Source organism: Rhopalosiphum maidis, chromosome 1 (genome assembly GCF_003676215.2).
Source record: "Rhopalosiphum maidis isolate BTI-1 chromosome 1, ASM367621v3, whole genome shotgun sequence".
In the NCBI taxonomy this organism is placed as follows: domain Eukaryota; kingdom Metazoa; phylum Arthropoda; class Insecta; order Hemiptera; family Aphididae; genus Rhopalosiphum; species Rhopalosiphum maidis.
The window spans coordinates 46,264,300-46,282,771 of NC_040877.1; the positions used below are offsets into that span (position 1 = coordinate 46,264,300).

At 25.7% G+C, this 18,472-nt stretch overlaps 3 protein-coding genes across 3 annotated transcripts; all 3 read left to right on the forward strand.

Annotated features, from left to right (window-relative positions):
• The first annotated feature begins 353 nt into the window (after positions 1-353).
• On the forward strand, positions 354-5,668 carry LOC113549970 (peroxidase-like). The gene is made up of 13 exons (XM_026951523.1): positions 354-567; positions 724-889; positions 1,342-1,549; positions 1,726-1,914; positions 2,022-2,200; positions 2,259-2,460; positions 2,936-3,136; positions 3,969-4,101; positions 4,195-4,351; positions 4,447-4,626; positions 4,900-5,098; positions 5,169-5,271; positions 5,350-5,668. The coding sequence occupies exons 1-13, from the start codon at positions 536-538 to the stop codon at positions 5,438-5,440; spliced, it is 2,040 nt and encodes a 679-aa protein (XP_026807324.1). The 5' UTR covers positions 354-535; the 3' UTR covers positions 5,441-5,668.
• A 1,555-nt stretch (positions 5,669-7,223) lies between these two features.
• On the forward strand, positions 7,224-8,059 carry LOC113549974 (small nuclear ribonucleoprotein Sm D3). The gene is made up of 3 exons (XM_026951526.1): positions 7,224-7,442; positions 7,537-7,723; positions 7,809-8,059. The coding sequence occupies exons 1-3, from the start codon at positions 7,317-7,319 to the stop codon at positions 7,910-7,912; spliced, it is 417 nt and encodes a 138-aa protein (XP_026807327.1). The 5' UTR covers positions 7,224-7,316; the 3' UTR covers positions 7,913-8,059.
• A 1,783-nt stretch (positions 8,060-9,842) lies between these two features.
• On the forward strand, positions 9,843-13,612 carry LOC113549973 (glyoxal reductase-like). The gene is made up of 6 exons (XM_026951525.1): positions 9,843-10,136; positions 10,221-10,301; positions 10,623-10,730; positions 11,593-11,885; positions 12,572-12,779; positions 13,143-13,612. Exons 1-6 carry the CDS (start codon positions 10,064-10,066, stop codon positions 13,283-13,285), a joined length of 906 nt encoding a protein of 301 aa, XP_026807326.1. The 5' UTR covers positions 9,843-10,063; the 3' UTR covers positions 13,286-13,612.
• The last annotated feature ends 4,860 nt before the right edge of the window (positions 13,613-18,472 follow it).

Here is an 18,472-nt window from a genome sequence, read left to right on the forward strand (position 1 = left end):
ATACATTTATCAGTCTATTATCTAAAAACAAACTTGTAAACAACATTTAAGGGGTTAATGACACAAATAATTAATATTTTGTTTCAAAATATATAAAATAACATTTCAATTAATTTTAGGTCGAAGTTTATGGACGATAAATATCGACTTATCTATTTGTAGTAACATATTGTTCATAACATAATAATTTTTATGATTATCGTTAGCTGCATTTAATATGAATGGAACTAAATATTTATTACTAATATTATTTTCTATTTTATCATTTTAAAATTATAGATAAACATGGTATTTTAATTTTATATTCTAAAATATCTAGTTATTTAATTAATACCTACTAATGTTATCGTATACTATAGTTGCTGTAAAAGTAATTCCATTCCGGATTTTAATGCAATACAATAATTATTGAGAATACTTTGATTTTTTTATATTTTGTTAATAAACTGGTCTTATATTTTCTAGGACCATTTATCTAAATAAATTATTTCTCGTAATTTTGTAGAGAAATCGTATAGTGTAATCGTCTATAAAAATGGATTATCTATATTCAATTGGTGAATCAAAGTAAGTTTTATAATAATAAGACTTTATCGACCGTTGTATAATATATTAATATTATAATATAATACACATACAAATGGCTCATAGTAACAATAAGTCAATAATATAATTAAACTAAAATGTTTTGTCTATTAATTAATTTTTTTTTACTTGTTTTAGACCATTATTCAAAAAACATAATAAATTTTTGAAATGGAACCAAAAACTGTTCAAGTGGCCTTTTAACGTAATTTTGTATGGCATAATGTTACTGGGTGTTGTTTATATTATCTTGTACATTTTTACTAACGATGACATACAATCAAAATTCAGTGATACTCCAAAAGTAGGTCTTATAAATATTATAAAAATATATTTTCTATTTTGTCAGCATAAACTAAAATTATTACTAAACTAGCAAATATTATAATAAATATTTATTATTTATTATAATATTTATAATCACTAAAATATCTTAAAAAAAAAAAAACGAAAAATAACTTAAATAGTTTAAAAATAAATCTATAACTACAAAGATATAAATAAGTGAAAAATATAAATCCCGATAAGTAAATTAATAATGAATTGAAGAGAATGTCCAGTGCATATATCTTCACCTTTTTTGGAATCGCGTGTTTTTTAAATTTTCTGATTAAGTCATTAATAAATATAACTAGTTCATTTTATGGTACCTACCTACAACATACAAATCATATTTTTAATATATCTAATTTATCTCTGATATAAATTATTATCCAACAATTGTATCAATATTAATTTTAAATCTAAATCATATAGGTACTATTACAGAAAAAACATCCATTACATATAACGAGTATTGCAACCACAAATGATGATTTCTTAAAGAAATGTGCTCCTATAGTGCAATGTGATATAAATACCAAATACAGAAGTATAAACGGATCTTGTAATAATTTGAAGACAAATACGTGGGGTGCAGCAAAAACGCCATTTTCTCGGTTACTTGATGCTGATTTTAGCGATGGTTAGACAATTAGACATAATATAATATGCTTCTGATTAAAAATGTTTTTATTAATTATTATAATATTACTTCAAATACTACGAGTTGATCGTTAGTTATTTTATATAATTTCGAAAAAAATGTTTAATTTTCAACCATTTTAATTACTATTAAATAAATATTTATCATTTTTTAAGATTATTACGAATTACGAGTACAGAAAAATGGAAGTGCATTACCCTACCCAAGAGTACTCGATGTTAACATATTTCTAAACCGTGAAATTTATAGAGTCGATGAAAATAATGTACTTTTATTGCCATTCGGGCAATTATTAGCTCATGACATATCGGGTATGCCCAATGATATAATTTCAGATGAAAATGGTAAGTTCACAGCTCGCATTTTATAACTATTTTGATTTTTTTTCCAAATTTATAAATTATAATCGTACTAAATATACTTATCATTTTGTCTTGAATGTACAATTTAGGTGATGCAATAGATTGTTGTTTGATTGGAATTAATATGGAAAATTATAGTCAATGTCAAATAGTCCTATTCAGTTTATCTGACGATCCTGTTTATGGTGTGCACAATAAAAGTTGTACGCCTATATTCCGATCGCTGACATCAAGAAATTATAGTTGTCCGTTATATCCTACAGAATTTGTATGTCAGATTTATTTATATTTTATCGAAAAATAACAATATAATTAAACATTGGCAGATCAATGAAAATTCTCATTTTATCGACGCGTCTGAAGTGTATGGATCCGACGACAATTATGCACTACATCTTAGAGCCATGGAGGGTGGAAGACTTAAGTATTCCATAAGCGACAATGGTCAAGTGTTCTGTCCGTTTCTAACCAATCAAAATAAGGCATCAATCCGAAATAAAAATGACCATCATATTAAATACGATACAGGTTAATATTATGGTATTAAATATAAATGTACATTTATAAAATAAATATTTTATAAGAATAGCATGTTTCATAATTATTTTGTTCTAAAATTGTATAAGATAAATAAATAAAATATAAAAACCTTCCTACATTATTTTTAGACAATTTTAATTTGAACAAATATTGTGATACATTATTGATTTAAAATAAAAATAAAATACAACCAGTTAGGTAATTATAATTTTAAAATGTTTTTTATTATTTAAATTCAATAAACATATTATTTATTTTTGAGAATTAAAATAATATTCTAAAAACAGACTAAAATATTTTTGTATAAATTAAATACTAGGTACGGTACATGTTAATTTAAAATAAACAATATTCACGACCTCTAATCTACTAATAAACAATCAATTATTTTAGCCATTTAGAAATATAATTTTTACATCATCATGTTATGTTATTTTAACCGTTATTAATACATGGTTTACAGGGGATCCAAACAACGGGAATCAAAATTTAGGAATAACAGCAATGCAGACTTTATTTTTAAGATTTCATAATTATATCGCTTTTAAGCTTTCGTCTTTAAATCCATTTTGGTCTGATGAAATTATTTATCAAGAGTCACGAAGAATTGTCATCGCAGCTATTCAACGTATAGCGTATGAAGATTTCTTACCGATTATTATTGGTAATTATTTAGCATTGTATATGTTACTACGAATGTCCAGGATTGGTGAGTGCTGACAGTCACCGGTTAATGTCGTCATACATCAAAGTCATTGGTGAATGTTGGCATATTGATTAAATTTTTACTGTTGATAAACTTTTACGAGCGAATGTCGACATTTATATAACGATATTGGTGAATGTTGGTAATACCGAAATTATTTAATCTGATCTTATCTAGAATTCTAGTACCTATACACGATGTAATTGCAAAAAAAACTGCACCACAAAAAAGTGTGGTAGTAGAAATGTTGGCATTTTATGCAGCTTAAAATGTCATGACAGTTTGTCATGTTGCAATAAGTAGAACAATTTTCGCTGTTATTTTAAAATAATAATTTTTGTATGGTAAAATAATCATAGTGTATATTAATAATACAGGTATAATATTGTTCAATAATAATAATCATAATTAATACAACTAAATGTTAATATTTATAGCTAAACATATCATTTCTATTTTATATTATTGTCTATACTCTATAGACTATAGTACTATATACTATAATATTATGTGCGAATACGTAACCTATGTTAACATTAACCAAAACCGTGTTGCGTATGTCAACATTGACCAAAATCCTAATGCAAATGTCAACATCCACTAGTACATGTCCATATTATTTTAATTTTTCAACATTCACCAATTTAATAGGTGTATACATTTACTAGGTTATTGTCAGCACTCACCAATTGCGAACATCCACAGTAACATATACATTGGTGATTGGAATACAAGATCAAGAATGTTTGCATTCATTAAAATGCATCTATAATTTAAAAAAAACTTTTAGGGAATGATTTTCAAGAAATGTATGGATTAAATGAAGCAAATATCTACGATCCTACCATAAATCCATCTACATCCCTCGAATTCTCAAGTGCCGCAAGTCGAGTTCTTCACGCTATTATACCAGTTGAGTTCAAGTGTGTAATATAACAACAAATCATATTTTATTTTTATTATATAAATATTGAGTGAATTTTACTAAAACCTAATTTTGAATTTTAACGTTTAAGTTTTATGAACAAAAACTACGAAATAGAAAATTCAGTAAAAATTACGGATTGGATGACTAAATCAGACCTCATACCTCTAGGCGATAATTTTGACAAACTGTTAAAAGGTTTTATAGAGACTCCTGGTCGAATGGTTCAACCTTCATTTAATTTTTATGTAAATTGACCTTATTAAATTATAATTTATAATACTTAACGCTACTTCGTTGCAAGTCAATCTTTTATAACATGTTTTTTTTTTATTTATTAAAGATATCTAATTATATGATTCCTCTGCCAAACAACCCTCCATACAATGGTCGTGATCTACTTGCAATCGATATTGCAAGGGGCCGTGATGTGGGTCTCCAACCATACAATAAAGTCAGACATTTTTGTGGGTATCCGTTGGCTAAACATTTTGAAGACTTGGCGGATCTTATACATATAAAAGTATAATAAATCATCGATTATTTAAAATTAAAATACTATATTATATAGAATTGTATTTACGAATATTTATGTTTTAATTATATCTATTTAAATTAGTACCTAATGTAACAAATTACATTAATAAGTGATCAGTAATTACAAATACCTACTAGGTTTTGTTACTTAATTATTTGATTGAAAATATGTATTTAAATTGTATTGACTATTCGGTATAAAAATAACAAAATAACAAAAAAAATATTTAACCAAGAGTAAAATTGTAATTTGTTTTAGGACATTATCAAATTAAAAAACAATTATTATTCGGTTGATGATATCGACTTAATGGTGGGAATTCTATTAGAAAAACACAGTGATGGTGCAATTGTGGGTCCAACAGCGAGGTGTTTAATTGCCGACGGTTTTTATCGATACAAAGCTGGTGATCGATTTTTCTACGATGTACAAGGGCAGCCTGGTAGCTTCACAGAAGGTAAATAAATAATAAATAACATTTAATATTATTCAATAGAAACTTATAAAAACTATTAATTGTTTATTAGATCAATTGAAAGTGATAAAGAAAATTACTCTTGGTCATGTTATATGTGCAACTTCAAACGTAGACCTTGTCCAAAAAGATATTTTTAAGACAATCGATCACAAGTGAATATAAAACAATACATAATATTATCTATACGATTTTATTATTTTTTCGTGTTAAATTGTTAAATTTTTTTTCAGTTTATTTCCAAGCATCAAATTGAAATGTGATGAAGAGTTCAATTTAAACTTTGAAGTCTGGGAAAAAGTAAACGATTCTCCAGAGTTGTGAATTAATTTTAGCTGATTAATATTTATTGTTCATTATATAATGTAATACAATTTACTATTTTAACTGTTAAGTCTATTAGAATTTACTCAGTTTGGATATGTAAGTAGGTATTACTTACCTAACTGTAGTATTTCAATTGTCATTGATATTTAGTTATATATAAACTATGAATACATAAATGTATGATTCCTAGTGGTTAATTTAATAAAGTACTTCCAATTTTTATTATTTTTAAATAGTTTTATATTCTAAGGTTTGAAATAGGTTAATGATATTTACTATATCCGTTTGAATAATCAAAATTAATAAAATACACAATACGCAATATATGACTAAGAATTAGAGACTTATAAGAGTTAGCATGTTTTTCAATAATCATTAAAAAATGAGGTAAGTAAAATATAAATTTGTTTCATAGCAATTGGCGTGCTCAGAAATGTTCAATGATGTGCGGAGGGAATGTTACTTAATAAATAATAATAATACATTTAAATGAATTGTGGTGATCCAACATCCAGACACAATTTAATAAGGGGCTTTATGGCTTTGGGTGAATAATTTATAAACAATAACTTATTACTAATAACCAAAAGTAATGATTTTATAACAATTTTAATATCTAATAGTTGTTTTCTGAAAGTCAACAAAAAAAAGTCGATTGGTGATTAACTCTCCCCCCCCTTGGGCATGCCACTAATAGCAATGCAAGTGTAGGTACCTATATTTTAAATTTATAATTTGCACATTTGATCATTTTTTATTTATAACTGCATATATTTGACAATTATTTATATAAAGGTGTAAGTTATACATGAGTTTATAAAAATAAAGTTAATTTTAAATAGATTTTCTGGACCTGAGATATTAGTATGAGGGTTTTATTTATATAAAATAAATGTTTTAAAATTAGTGTGTGTTTTTCTCGCACCATTATTTTTATTGTTACCTACTTATCGGTACACCCCACCCGGGTGATTAAAAAAAAACCAAATTGTAAAAGTAAAATAATTTTAAACAATTTATAATTTTGGTAATATTTTAAATACCTAATGTCTAGATATTGAAATAAAAAGATTATATTCAATACCCGTTATGATTTTTATTTTTTTTTTTTTTAATGCATATTCTAGTAGCACATTTAATGATTCTTTAGGGCTTAAACGCATTATGATTATATGTTAATGTATTTCAGGGCACGAAGTTCCTACCCCGACTAGCCATAATGACATTGTGAAATGTGAATATTAAAATATTATCTACCTACATCCGCAGATATAACCAAACATCTTAGATCATATTGGTATTAGGTACTATAAATAGTATATGAAGTATAATATTAATATATTATTATGATCTAAGATTCTAAACTAAACACTATTCGGATTCAGTGTTGTCGACGCCATCTAGTGTTTACAGAAGTTGTAAAAGATGTCCAATTTCGCTTCAATATGAATAATAATGATATATGCAAAAATATATCGTCTCCATAGTCTACAATTTTATTACTGTACTGCACGATTAAAGACTATGGAAGGTCGACTTGTACTTAGGAGTCGCCAGTCGGCCATCTGGTTATTAAATTTAATATTCACATCATCTGTAAAATAAAATAAATAATATTGAAACTTATGAAAATTTGATTACTTGGCAACACTGCTAAGCAACACTGGGCCTTCCATATCTTTATTCTCTTTGGTAAACATAATGTTTATTTACGCTACCATTTAATTGTTTTACGTGATAAAACGACAGCCGAGTGCCGACAGGATACTGGGATTGAACGTTTGAAATTATAAACCACTATTAAATAATTTCTTCTGTTCTTCTGTGAAACATTTATTTTTTTTACTTCAAACGAATAAATAACTATTACGTGATGTCTATCGGCGTTCCTATTAAAGTGTTGCACGAAGCTGAGGGTCATATCGTCACATGCGAAACAATTGATGGCGAAGTTTATCGCGGTAAGCTTATTGAGGCTGAAGACAACATGAACTGCCAGGTATTGTGTTAAAAAAAAATAATAATACAATTTTAGCTTTTTAAACATTTTATCGTGCATTTATGATGTATATTAAAATTTTTATGACAAATAGGTGTCGCATGTGACAGTTACGTACAGAGATGGACGCGTTGCCCAAATGGAGAATGTGTATGTAAGAGGATCAAAAGTTCGTTTCATTATACTACCTGACATGCTTCGGAATGCTCCTATGTTTAAAAGTAAAATGACTATGGGTGGAGCAGCAGGGCGTGGAAAGAGTGGAATGATACGGTCATCGGGTATCTATTGACATTTTTATTTTTTAATTAAGATTGAATAGTATAACTTGTATGATTAATATTAATTATTATCATAATATTTTAGTTGGACGAGGTCGAGGACGCGGTGGACCTCCTATGGGTCGTGGAGGACCTCCCATGGGACGCGGTGGACCTCCAGCGGCTGGATCATGGAATCAAAGACGTTAATATTATTAAATTACAACAATAATTGTAAACATAACACCTACTTCTCTTTTAAGGTTAAAAAAAGGTTTTAAAATATCTTTTAAGTTGAAATATATTTAAAAAAATAAATGTATTCAAATTATTTTGAAATAAATACTTTACTCAAAAGTCTTATATTATTTATGGACACAATTAAACTATATATTATATAAAATATTTAAAAATAAAAACTGTTAAAGCCGAATTCTTAAACAGAAAATAAATTCATTCATACTTATATTGTTATAAACTATAAAACTAAACAAATACAATTAATTATATTTTATATATTAATTATTATGACAATAAGATTGTACAATCGATTTATAGTCATTGCAATACTAAAAACTTCTATAAACATGTTTGAAAATAATGATAAACAAATTTTAATGCAAATTTCAATCTATTAAGAATGTTAATTAGTTGTATGTAGTGCAGTATTATGCTATATATCTCATTTTAAATTCTAAAAAACCTCTCATAATGCCTTAATTGGTAAGCTTACCAATTTATGAGCATATAACATAGATAATTTATACTAAGCTTCAATAGTGTTAATGTTACAGTATATAACCCAACTTATTGTTAAACCTTAAAGTAACATAATTGTTTGTAATTTTTATATTTCAATTTAAAAGTGTTTTACTCATATTAAATATTAAAATGTTAGTACTTCAAAATTAAAATATTGAAAAAATACCAGTTTAAAAAAAAGTTCCTTCGACATTTGTGATTCAATATAGGTATTTAATACTTACTTAAATATTGCTTTGTGTTCAAAGTATTATAAGAATGTAAGCAAACTGTTCTACTTTGATGATAAATTCAAGTAAAATATTACAATCATCAATAATGATAATACTATACTTCACAGAATTGTGGGTAAAAAGACAATTTTACAAGTTCTTTTAAATTTTTTATTTACCAATAACTCAGTGGTACCCATGTTTAAAAGTCAAGGTGTATATCATTACATTATTATAATACATCCACTCTTGTGGTACATGATGAATTATGTTTACGTATTGTACAAGTTAATAAGAAGGTAATTTTTCATTTCTCCCTTATTTTATAATATGTTATGAAAACAGAAAAATTAGAAGACGCTATGACCATTGGATAGCTGACATTGACAGTTGTCAGTTAAAGTTGTACAAGAAACTTTACAGGTGTTTAAATCATTTAATTTATATTAAATTTTAAATTCTATGATAAATAAGATAGCCATACTCATATCTGAATATTATTGTTAATCTGTAAGTAATTGTATTAAATGTGCATCTTTAAGTAAAAAAATATCGTAGATTTGAGTGTCAAACATTTCATGAATTTCCTAAAAATGTAAACTTTAAACATATTTTAAATAATATTGTGATGTGCATTGGTACAAGAAAAATGTACGAGGACCATGTTTTCGTTTTTGAATAGCAACAAATAACTAATAAGGAAATCGATTTCTGGTTTTGTATAGAAAATTCTTCTTTTTCCAAAAATACTTCCATAATACAATATTCAGTAAAATCAAATCAACAAGCCAGTAAGTACATTGTGTAAATATTAAATAGATATTTGTTCCACCACCGACAGTTATATTTAAAATTCTATTTGTTCAGATGTCTTTATACAATAGAATATTCCTTCCAGCTGGCAATAACCACTTTCTCCAGAAAACGTTTGTTCAACATTTTCAATGATAATTTGTACATTTGGACTTCATTCTTAATATGTTTGGTTTAAAGCATGGACTGTTTTTAACAACAACAATTATTGTTTTTTTTCTTTGGAACAAATGGTTTGTGGAATTTCTGCTATTGTCTCGAAAGTGTTAACACCTTATCAATCCACCAAGGTAGTTTGTTCCACGTTTATATCTATTTTACTTATAACCGTGGCTTATACTTTATTCACAGAATAAATTATTATGTAAATTGTTCTTAGAAGTTAGAAGCCAATAACTATTAACTATATATTATATAGTATAAAGCAGAGATAACTTAACTATGTGTATTATATAATAATTAATATTGTGTTTATTATATTAAGTAGCCATTTACTTCTTAGGACTTAAGGTAAATTCATTTTGTTGTGTTAATTTTCTACGTTTAAAATAAAATATAAAATACATTTGTTATAATGCTTCCTATTTCTAAAACATTTTTACCCTTAAATACACGAGGAGGAAACAGCAAACTGCCCATAATCGGATGTAAGTGATAAACATAATGTTCATTAGTTCATTAGGTAGTCTTGAATTTTAATAAAATTTTAATACATTTTTACTGATTTTTAGTTGGCACATATACAATTTCTGATAGAAAAACAATATTGAATGTCTTGGATGTAGCACTTGGCGCTGGTTATCGTCTAATTGGTAAATTAATTGAATATTACTATATTAGTATAAAAATAATTGTACATGATTATTTAATTTATAAATATATATATATATATATATATATATATATATATTAAACTAATATAAATGTATTAATATTTATTTAATTTGGTTTTTTTACTAATGAATATTATTTAGTTTTATAATATAATATCAATGCTCAAATTAATCTTAGTCATATAATTATTAAATAGTAGTAATATTTAATAATATTTGTATAACTATTTTTATGTATTATCATTGTCATTAAAATATTTCTTTTGCAATCAGTATTTTATTATATGATATTTTTTTCAGATACGGCAGCAGTATATAACAATGAGCAGTACATCAAAGAAGCACTTCAAGTGTTATTACCAAAGTACAATTTGAAACGTGAAGATTTGTTTATTACATCAAAATTAGGTATATAGTTGTGCAATAAACCTAACTTTTAATCTGTTAGTTAAAATTTGTATAAGCAAAACATAGATATTATTAAATTATTTTTATTTTAATGATAAAGAGTAAACCCAATATGATAATTACTTATCATTGTATACAACCTTAATATCTTGAACTTAAAAGTAACAAAACAATTTTTAAGATTTTAAAGTTTTAATTTGTCAAACTGGGTGAATCACTGTGCTATAAAGGGTAGGTTTTTCATTAAGTGTATCTCTTCATTTAGTAGTACATTTTAATTGATATGTTAAATTCAAATTCAATGATAAATCATTCCATATAATAAATAATTCTGCGTCGAGACACTGTCTGCCTATTTCTAAGGATATTTTATAATTTATTTATTAACTATTTATAATTAATTTTTCCATCAGTATAATAGTATGTTGAATTAATATTTTCCAAAGCACTATACAGTGGTTGACTGGACAACCGAGATGCCGGGAAATTTCCCGGTGGGTTGCTGCTCGCTGCTATCAGTTTCTTTTTTCTATACATTTTATAATGAAAACTTGTAACTTGCATTAATTTGACATTTATTTAATTAAAAAAGATAGTACTGTATTCACAAAATTCAATAAATAATAATATACTATTACATGTTCATAACTACATTGAAATAATTATTAACTCATTAATGTTCAATTTGGCAAGTTCATTAACATGTAAATATGATTATGAAAATAATTTCATTTGTTAAATAATTCATATTTATCATTCATCCATAATGACAATTTGAGTTGTATATTTTACATTATTTATACTTGAGTTAACAAGGATATTTTGTTATTCTTATTCTTATAATTAATTATTTTTTTTAAAGCTCCTAAAGACCATGGAGATGAGAAGCAAGTAACTGCAGCTGTACAAAGGTCATTGGATAATCTAGGTACTAGTTACTTGGATTTGTATTTAATACACTGGCCAGGAGCTGGACGTATTGATGCAAAAAGTCCTGAAAATTCTAAACTTCGTAACTTAACTTGGAAGACTCTTATGAAGTTGCATGACAATGGCAATGGTTCACTTAAGAATATTGGGGTATCTAATTATACCGTAAAACATATAAAAGAAATACTTGATGATCCGACTAATATTGTTCCTGCAGTTAATCAGGTAATTGCCTATGTATGCCTTATTTCCTCACTATGATTTGGATTATTTAATGTTCTATGATGACAGGTATTTATTTGGAGTTAATTTTTAAAAAAAATACGATTTAAGACTATTTGCATACAGCGTAAAATTATATAACCTGTACTAAAAAAATATATTTGAACATGTATTTGTTTACTTTTCCTTTAAATGATAATAAATATAAAAATTATTAATAAAATAGTAAAATATTAATTACATATCTATAAAAGCCTGATATGAAAAATATCTGATTTATATTAATTTTATAGCTCTATATGAACAATTTTTCAATGAAATATTAATACTTGATAATTCTATTTTATAAAACATAATACACTTTAAACAATGTGATTAATTTTTTATAATAATTATCAATATAAAAACTAAAGTTAAATTAGTTGTCAATTTATTTTTTATTTGGTACATTTGATTTTATTAAAAAAATATATATATTAATTTTTTTAAATATAAACTAAAATCTTTTAACTATATAACATTGTTTGTTTTTATGTTAAATTAAATTTAAAATTTGTTTTTTCTTAATTAATTACAAATGTATTAAGTTCTGTTACTTTATTATAATTTATAAGACATTTAGACATTTACTTTATACTTTATGTACATTAAACATTTGAAATATTGTTAATATTCATAATTATTTATAGGTTGAATTCCATCCATATTTTCAACAATCGTCAGAGTTCCATAAAGTGTGCAGAAATGCCAAAATTGTTCTACAAGCATATTGTTCTATGGGAGGATCTGCTGGTAAAAATTCATTGTTAAATGACGAAGTTATAAATCGTATTGCTAAAAAGCATTCCATAAGTGCTGCTCAAGTGTTATTGAGATGGGCTATTCAAAGAAATTATGGTAAGCTTTATAAATAATTAAAAGAATTAAAAAAAAAAAATGATTTATTCAATATGTTAAATTAGTTATAAACAAAAGGTTATTTTAGAAATGTTCAAACCTAATATAGGTTCATTGATTTTGTTTTCAGAGAGTTCTATGTACACAAAATATTCTTAAATATAATTGTTTTAATGTATTATGTACATATTCATATATTATAATTTAAAAGTTATAATTAAAATTTAAAATTAATAAATAATAATATATTATATAGAACCTAAAGAACTTAAAACTTAAATTCAATTAATATTATTAATAAATGGGATTTTATAATAATTATAATTATTTATTAAACTAATTTGTATTCATTTGTATGTTTAGCTATTATACCTAAGTCGGTTACTGCAGAAAGAATAAAAACAAACTTTGATGTCGAAACTGAACTCACTAAGGAAGATGTTGACAATATTAATAATATCCAGCACAAGGAAAAGTTTGCTTGGGAGCCTGAAGTCATTGCATAATCTTATAAATATATTTTTTTTTAATATATTACTATAAACCACATGCCATAATTAAGTATTACACCATTCTAGTATTGCATTTTGTCATGTTGGTTTTAATATTAGTTGCTGAATATTTTATCTTTTACTCTATACAGTTTAAACTCAATAGCTAAGCAAATTAATATTGGTGATAGGAATAACAAGGTAACATAATGTTCTACATGACGTCTAATAGATTTTATCAATAAGTTTACCAATGATACTATTATGAAAAGTATTGTTATATATTTTTTGTTATTTATAATTGTATAGTATTTGGTTTATTACAATTTTTTATTCACAATGTAATCCAATTAATTTTTTTTTAATTATGTTAATCATTTTTTAATAAAAATATTTATTTTAACACTGACTTAATAGTTCATTTTAATATTTAAAATCATATATTTTGATTTGTTTTTTAATGTTTGTTCTACTACATATTAAGTGATTAAAACAACATTAATAGGTATCATTAATTATAAGTTGCACTGTAAAATATTTGGTGGAAAACTGATAATAATGGATTTTTAGATAGAGCAATTGAGAATAAATTGTAATTTGTGCCACTAATGGTATAATTATAATGTACAATAATAAAAAAAAAAATGTATTAATCTAAAGTTAAGTAACATGTTTAACAGTGGCGGCCCAAGGTGCGGGCGAACCGGGCAGTCATCCGTAGCGCCTCCAGGATAAGGGCGCCGGAAGCGCATTCATAGGTGCTCAAATTGTAAAAACTTATGATGTTTTAGTAAGAAAAATTTTTAAATAATAACGGTGTGTAATAATTACATTTCTCTATAATAATAAATTGTTATATATCTAAGCTATATTTTTAAGGGCGCTTATAAAAAATTTGCCTGGGGCACTTTAATATTTTGGCCGGCACTGAATTGTTTGATATAAGTTTACATTTAAGAATTTTTTAAAGAATCACATATAAAAATATTTTTAGTAAATAAAAGTTAATAAGTTTAGTTTTTTTAAACTATTTTTATTCAATATGAAATTAATACCTATTCAATTTTATATTATTTGAAAATTATTTTTAAAAACTACAAGAATAAACATTTCAATGATTGAAAATCTATTGATAGGTAACTCATTCAAATTTTTAATAAGGTAGGTAGCTAAAAATATGTTAAATGTTCAAAAAAAAAAAAAAAAAATCAATAACCAACTAATTTACAATAAAAAAATATGGAGATAATATTTTGTAAACCAGAAATTTGTATTGCTTCTAAACACTTCTTAAGCAGTATAAAAATCTCAAGATTTGTAAAGTATAGTTTTTATGTTTATCACATTCAAAAATTTCAAAATTTAAATAAATTTATTACTAAAGGAAAAAAATTAGGTGATCATGCTTGGTGAATCACTCTGTATTATAGTTATATTTATTAATTATAGCCTATACGGTGTTGTCCGCGACGTTTTACAATACCAGTGGATTTACCCCGCCTTCAACTACGTTAAATGTAAGCTAGGTACCTACATTATATTATACTAATATGTAAAGGTATATTAAAGTATTTATTGTATATCTTTAACAGTTTAATACGGCTATTTAAATGGTCTTGATCAAATATAAAATACAGATATAAAATGTTATCCAACTATTTTGTTTACTGTGACCAATGGTAACCGTATACAAATAAAAATATATTTGTTTTTCGTGATGATACAGTTTGTGGAAGGGGGGGGGATGAAGTTTCAAAACCTTCTCCAAAATGTCACCGTTCATAAAATTGTTTTAAATCAAAATTTTACGGTTTATATTATTATACCTAGGCACTACATCTCCCGAAAAAAATCCTGTTTGCGCTATTGAATGCAATCGTTATTAAAATCTAGCATTAAAACTATTATAACATCTTGTATTAAGTATAAAGTATAACAATTCAAAACAACTGTATTTAGTATAATTTTTGGAATACAGTTTCAACCTATTCTATTAATATTCGCCTATAACGCTCTATATTTGTAAAACTTAACTTTTATCTGGTCGTTGAAATACCTACTTAAAAAGTTTTTTTTTTTTTTGTAACGCGTATTTTACGATACTTACATAATATTAATACATATACAATCGACTAGGTACATAGGTAGTATAAACTTTCCTTTTTACGGCGAAAAAAAAATGTTTAAAAAAAAAAAACATTAAATGACGGTTAGACCACACGAATTCATAGATACAACACGTCATGGCAAAATAATATAATATTACCATACAGCCAAAATCGTTTTTTAAAAATAGATGATTAATCGTTTTCAGATTTACAGCAAATATGAAAAATCACATGAGCATACGCTAACGCCCCCACACGCAATTTGTACATGTCTGAAATAAGAAGGTTTTCGGTAGTTAACTACCATATAAAGGACGTAATGTCTAGCGTAGAAGCGTAGGCCAAAAATAACGTTAAATAATAATATTTTTAACTACAGTATACTTACATAAGACGTAGAGGTATAAAGAATCAAAATACTTATTGCGTCGGTTACCGTAGTAACGAAAGTATAGCAACGGACGGATCCAATTATGATAGAATTGATAGACGAAAGTCAATTATATGACGCGTATGTTATTAAATGCCTACGTACATTATTATTGCGTTCTAATATGTGTCTATAAAATTAAAAAGAAAAAAAATATTACGTTAAGAGAAAAAAAAATGTTTTGATCAAAACGTTCACCTTTCACGAAACACATCGATTTCCACAGTTAAAATAATGTTTATAAAATCTCCTAAGAACCCCGTAGCTAATTATTGTATTATAGCCTATCATAATAATACCTTAGCTAAATGAACAATTATATTATGAATATATTGGAGTTAAAATTATTACACCGATTCAAGTTAATAATACATATTATAATTTTTTTAATTTTCTTTTTTTTTTTTTTAAGTATCGCCAAATTGTCATATATTGATGTTTTTATATATACCCACATAATATATAATACAAGTTTTTATTTTTGCAGTAGTTTTCCATTTTTATCGAAGCCGTCATAACATTATTCATTTCAAATGACGATTTATAATTCATTATTAGGTAACCAGGATGTAGTTTGGTATGGAGGTATCTATTAGGAAAACAAAGCTAGATTTTTTTCTTTATTTTTGAGTATTAATTTTTGTCCCTGCACACCACTACACAGGTACTTATTAATCTAACAAAAATTATTATTGTTATGAATCTCGTATTATATAGTATTTTTATTTTGATAGATTTCTCGAAGAATAAGAGTAAGTTGGCGAATGAACGATTGCCATAATATTTTATATTCAAAAGTTTCAAAGAATATCAGCGATGTCTGCCAATAACTGGTGATAAACAAGTACGTTTTCAGGAACTTACAATTTAATATCAAACGTTAATAAATAATAATATTTAAAAATCAAATAATAATAATAATAATATATTTTAAAACCGTAGAAATGTATATAAGTAAATTATTTCAAGAACAATCAATATAGGTATAATTTAAATTTAATGAGCGAACATACCTTTGAAGATGATATTGACGTATTTTCGATTTTGTACAGCAGTGGAATGCGTGCAAAAATCAACACAGCAGGATAATATCGTAAAACGTAAAAGTGTTTTGACTTACCTATTATGAAATTAATAATTATTCAGCACACCATTATATGGCTTACTTTAAAATAATTTTAATTTTATAAATAATAACATCGTGTTCTACTCCAACACAAGTTTTTACTTTTTTTAAGTATAGAGCTTATAAGCTTAAGCCACAATAACAAATGCAAATTATTAATATTTATAAAAGTTTAACTGTAGCAAACTATATACAGACAAAGTAGTTTGTGTCTCGATTATACTTTCTTCGAATCAATTAGGTATATTAAATTATTTTACATTTCCCACCTAAATGTCTTAATGGATTGAAATAAAAATCAAGTTTTTTTAAAAAAAAATATGGACACAATTAGCTATATAAAATATAAAAATAAAATCATAATTTATAACTTTCAATATAGTGTTATACAAACCTAATGTTTCAACATAATCTAGATAATTCAAACAATAGTATATTGTTTTTGCTGATCTAAATCACTTTTACTGCATGTATCATGTTTTTAAGATTTTATTTAGAAAACGGAAGAAAACTTTACTGAAATGAGGTTTGATATTATTATACGTATTAATGATACGTCCAGAGCTATAAATAGAAGGTAAACGTCTACGTAATACTTATTCTATATAAATGTTTATTTCCTTATAGTATAGCAATGCGTGCATTGCAGTGATTTGTGATAATTTATTATTTTATATGGTGGCAATATAGTGACGTTAGGTTGGATTTCCTTTGCAGATCTAATGCAGCGACGGTATACCAGATACTTATAATAGTACTACGAAGACACTCAATGACGTAGCTATACATTAAAGCGCCCTCGAGGCAAAATATGTTTTTCACCTCTGTAATAGAAATTATAATCTTTATACACCATAACCTTTATACGTTTACGTTGATTAAATTTTAAACATAATTTATTTACCAAATACACTTGACAATCACCAGCATCTCTATGTAATAAGTCCCTGCGGTTAGAACGCCACTGCAGGAGTAAAAAATTCACATTAACATTTTATTCGTATAATAATTTAATATACCTAGCATTGCGGACCGTTAAAATATATTATTTTGTTCTTGGCGGCGATCCAAATACCGGGGTGTCCGGGAAATCCAAAGGAATAATAAATCGGGTTTCTACTATTGTATTCGAATTAAGTATCATAATTTTATGACGTTTAAATTGAAAAAAAATCAATCAATACGTTATTGCAGACCAGCATTATAGGTAACAATCACAACGAGTGATGGTTTCTGGAAAGTCACAGAATCGTGATTGCGATTTGCGACTGTATGGACAATGATACTATATTGGACATAACTATATATATTATATAAGACAATAACGCGTACAAAGATTTCATCTCAATAATAATCGCATTAAAATAGGAAGTATAGTCTGTATTAATTATCAAACTATATACCGTCGACAATAATAGTAATCATAGTTTTTATTCACGATGTGATCTCGCATAAAAGTATGGCTCGGACTGCATGACGTACGTGAAATATGAATCAGATGATCAGATCATCGAGCAGTGCGGCCTATAGTTGCCTAC

Coding starts and splice junctions, on each gene's coding strand:
- LOC113549973 (XM_026951525.1), top strand. CDS start 10,064: ATGCTTCCTATTTCTAAAACATTTTTACCCTTAAATACACGAGGAGGA. Junction 10,302..10,622: donor CGCTGGTTATCGTCTAATTG/GTAAATTAATTG, acceptor TATTTTTTTCAG/ATACGGCAGCAGTATATAAC. Junction 12,780..13,142: donor GGCTATTCAAAGAAATTATG/GTAAGCTTTATA, acceptor TTGTATGTTTAG/CTATTATACCTAAGTCGGTT.
- LOC113549974 (XM_026951526.1), top strand. CDS start 7,317: ATGTCTATCGGCGTTCCTATTAAAGTGTTGCACGAAGCTGAGGGTCAT. Junction 7,443..7,536: donor AAGACAACATGAACTGCCAG/GTATTGTGTTAA, acceptor TATGACAAATAG/GTGTCGCATGTGACAGTTAC. Junction 7,724..7,808: donor TGGAATGATACGGTCATCGG/GTATCTATTGAC, acceptor ATAATATTTTAG/TTGGACGAGGTCGAGGACGC.
- LOC113549970 (XM_026951523.1), top strand. CDS start 536: ATGGATTATCTATATTCAATTGGTGAATCAAA. Junction 4,102..4,194: donor ATTATACCAGTTGAGTTCAA/GTGTGTAATATA, acceptor TTAACGTTTAAG/TTTTATGAACAAAAACTACG. Junction 4,627..4,899: donor CGGATCTTATACATATAAAA/GTATAATAAATC, acceptor AATTTGTTTTAG/GACATTATCAAATTAAAAAA.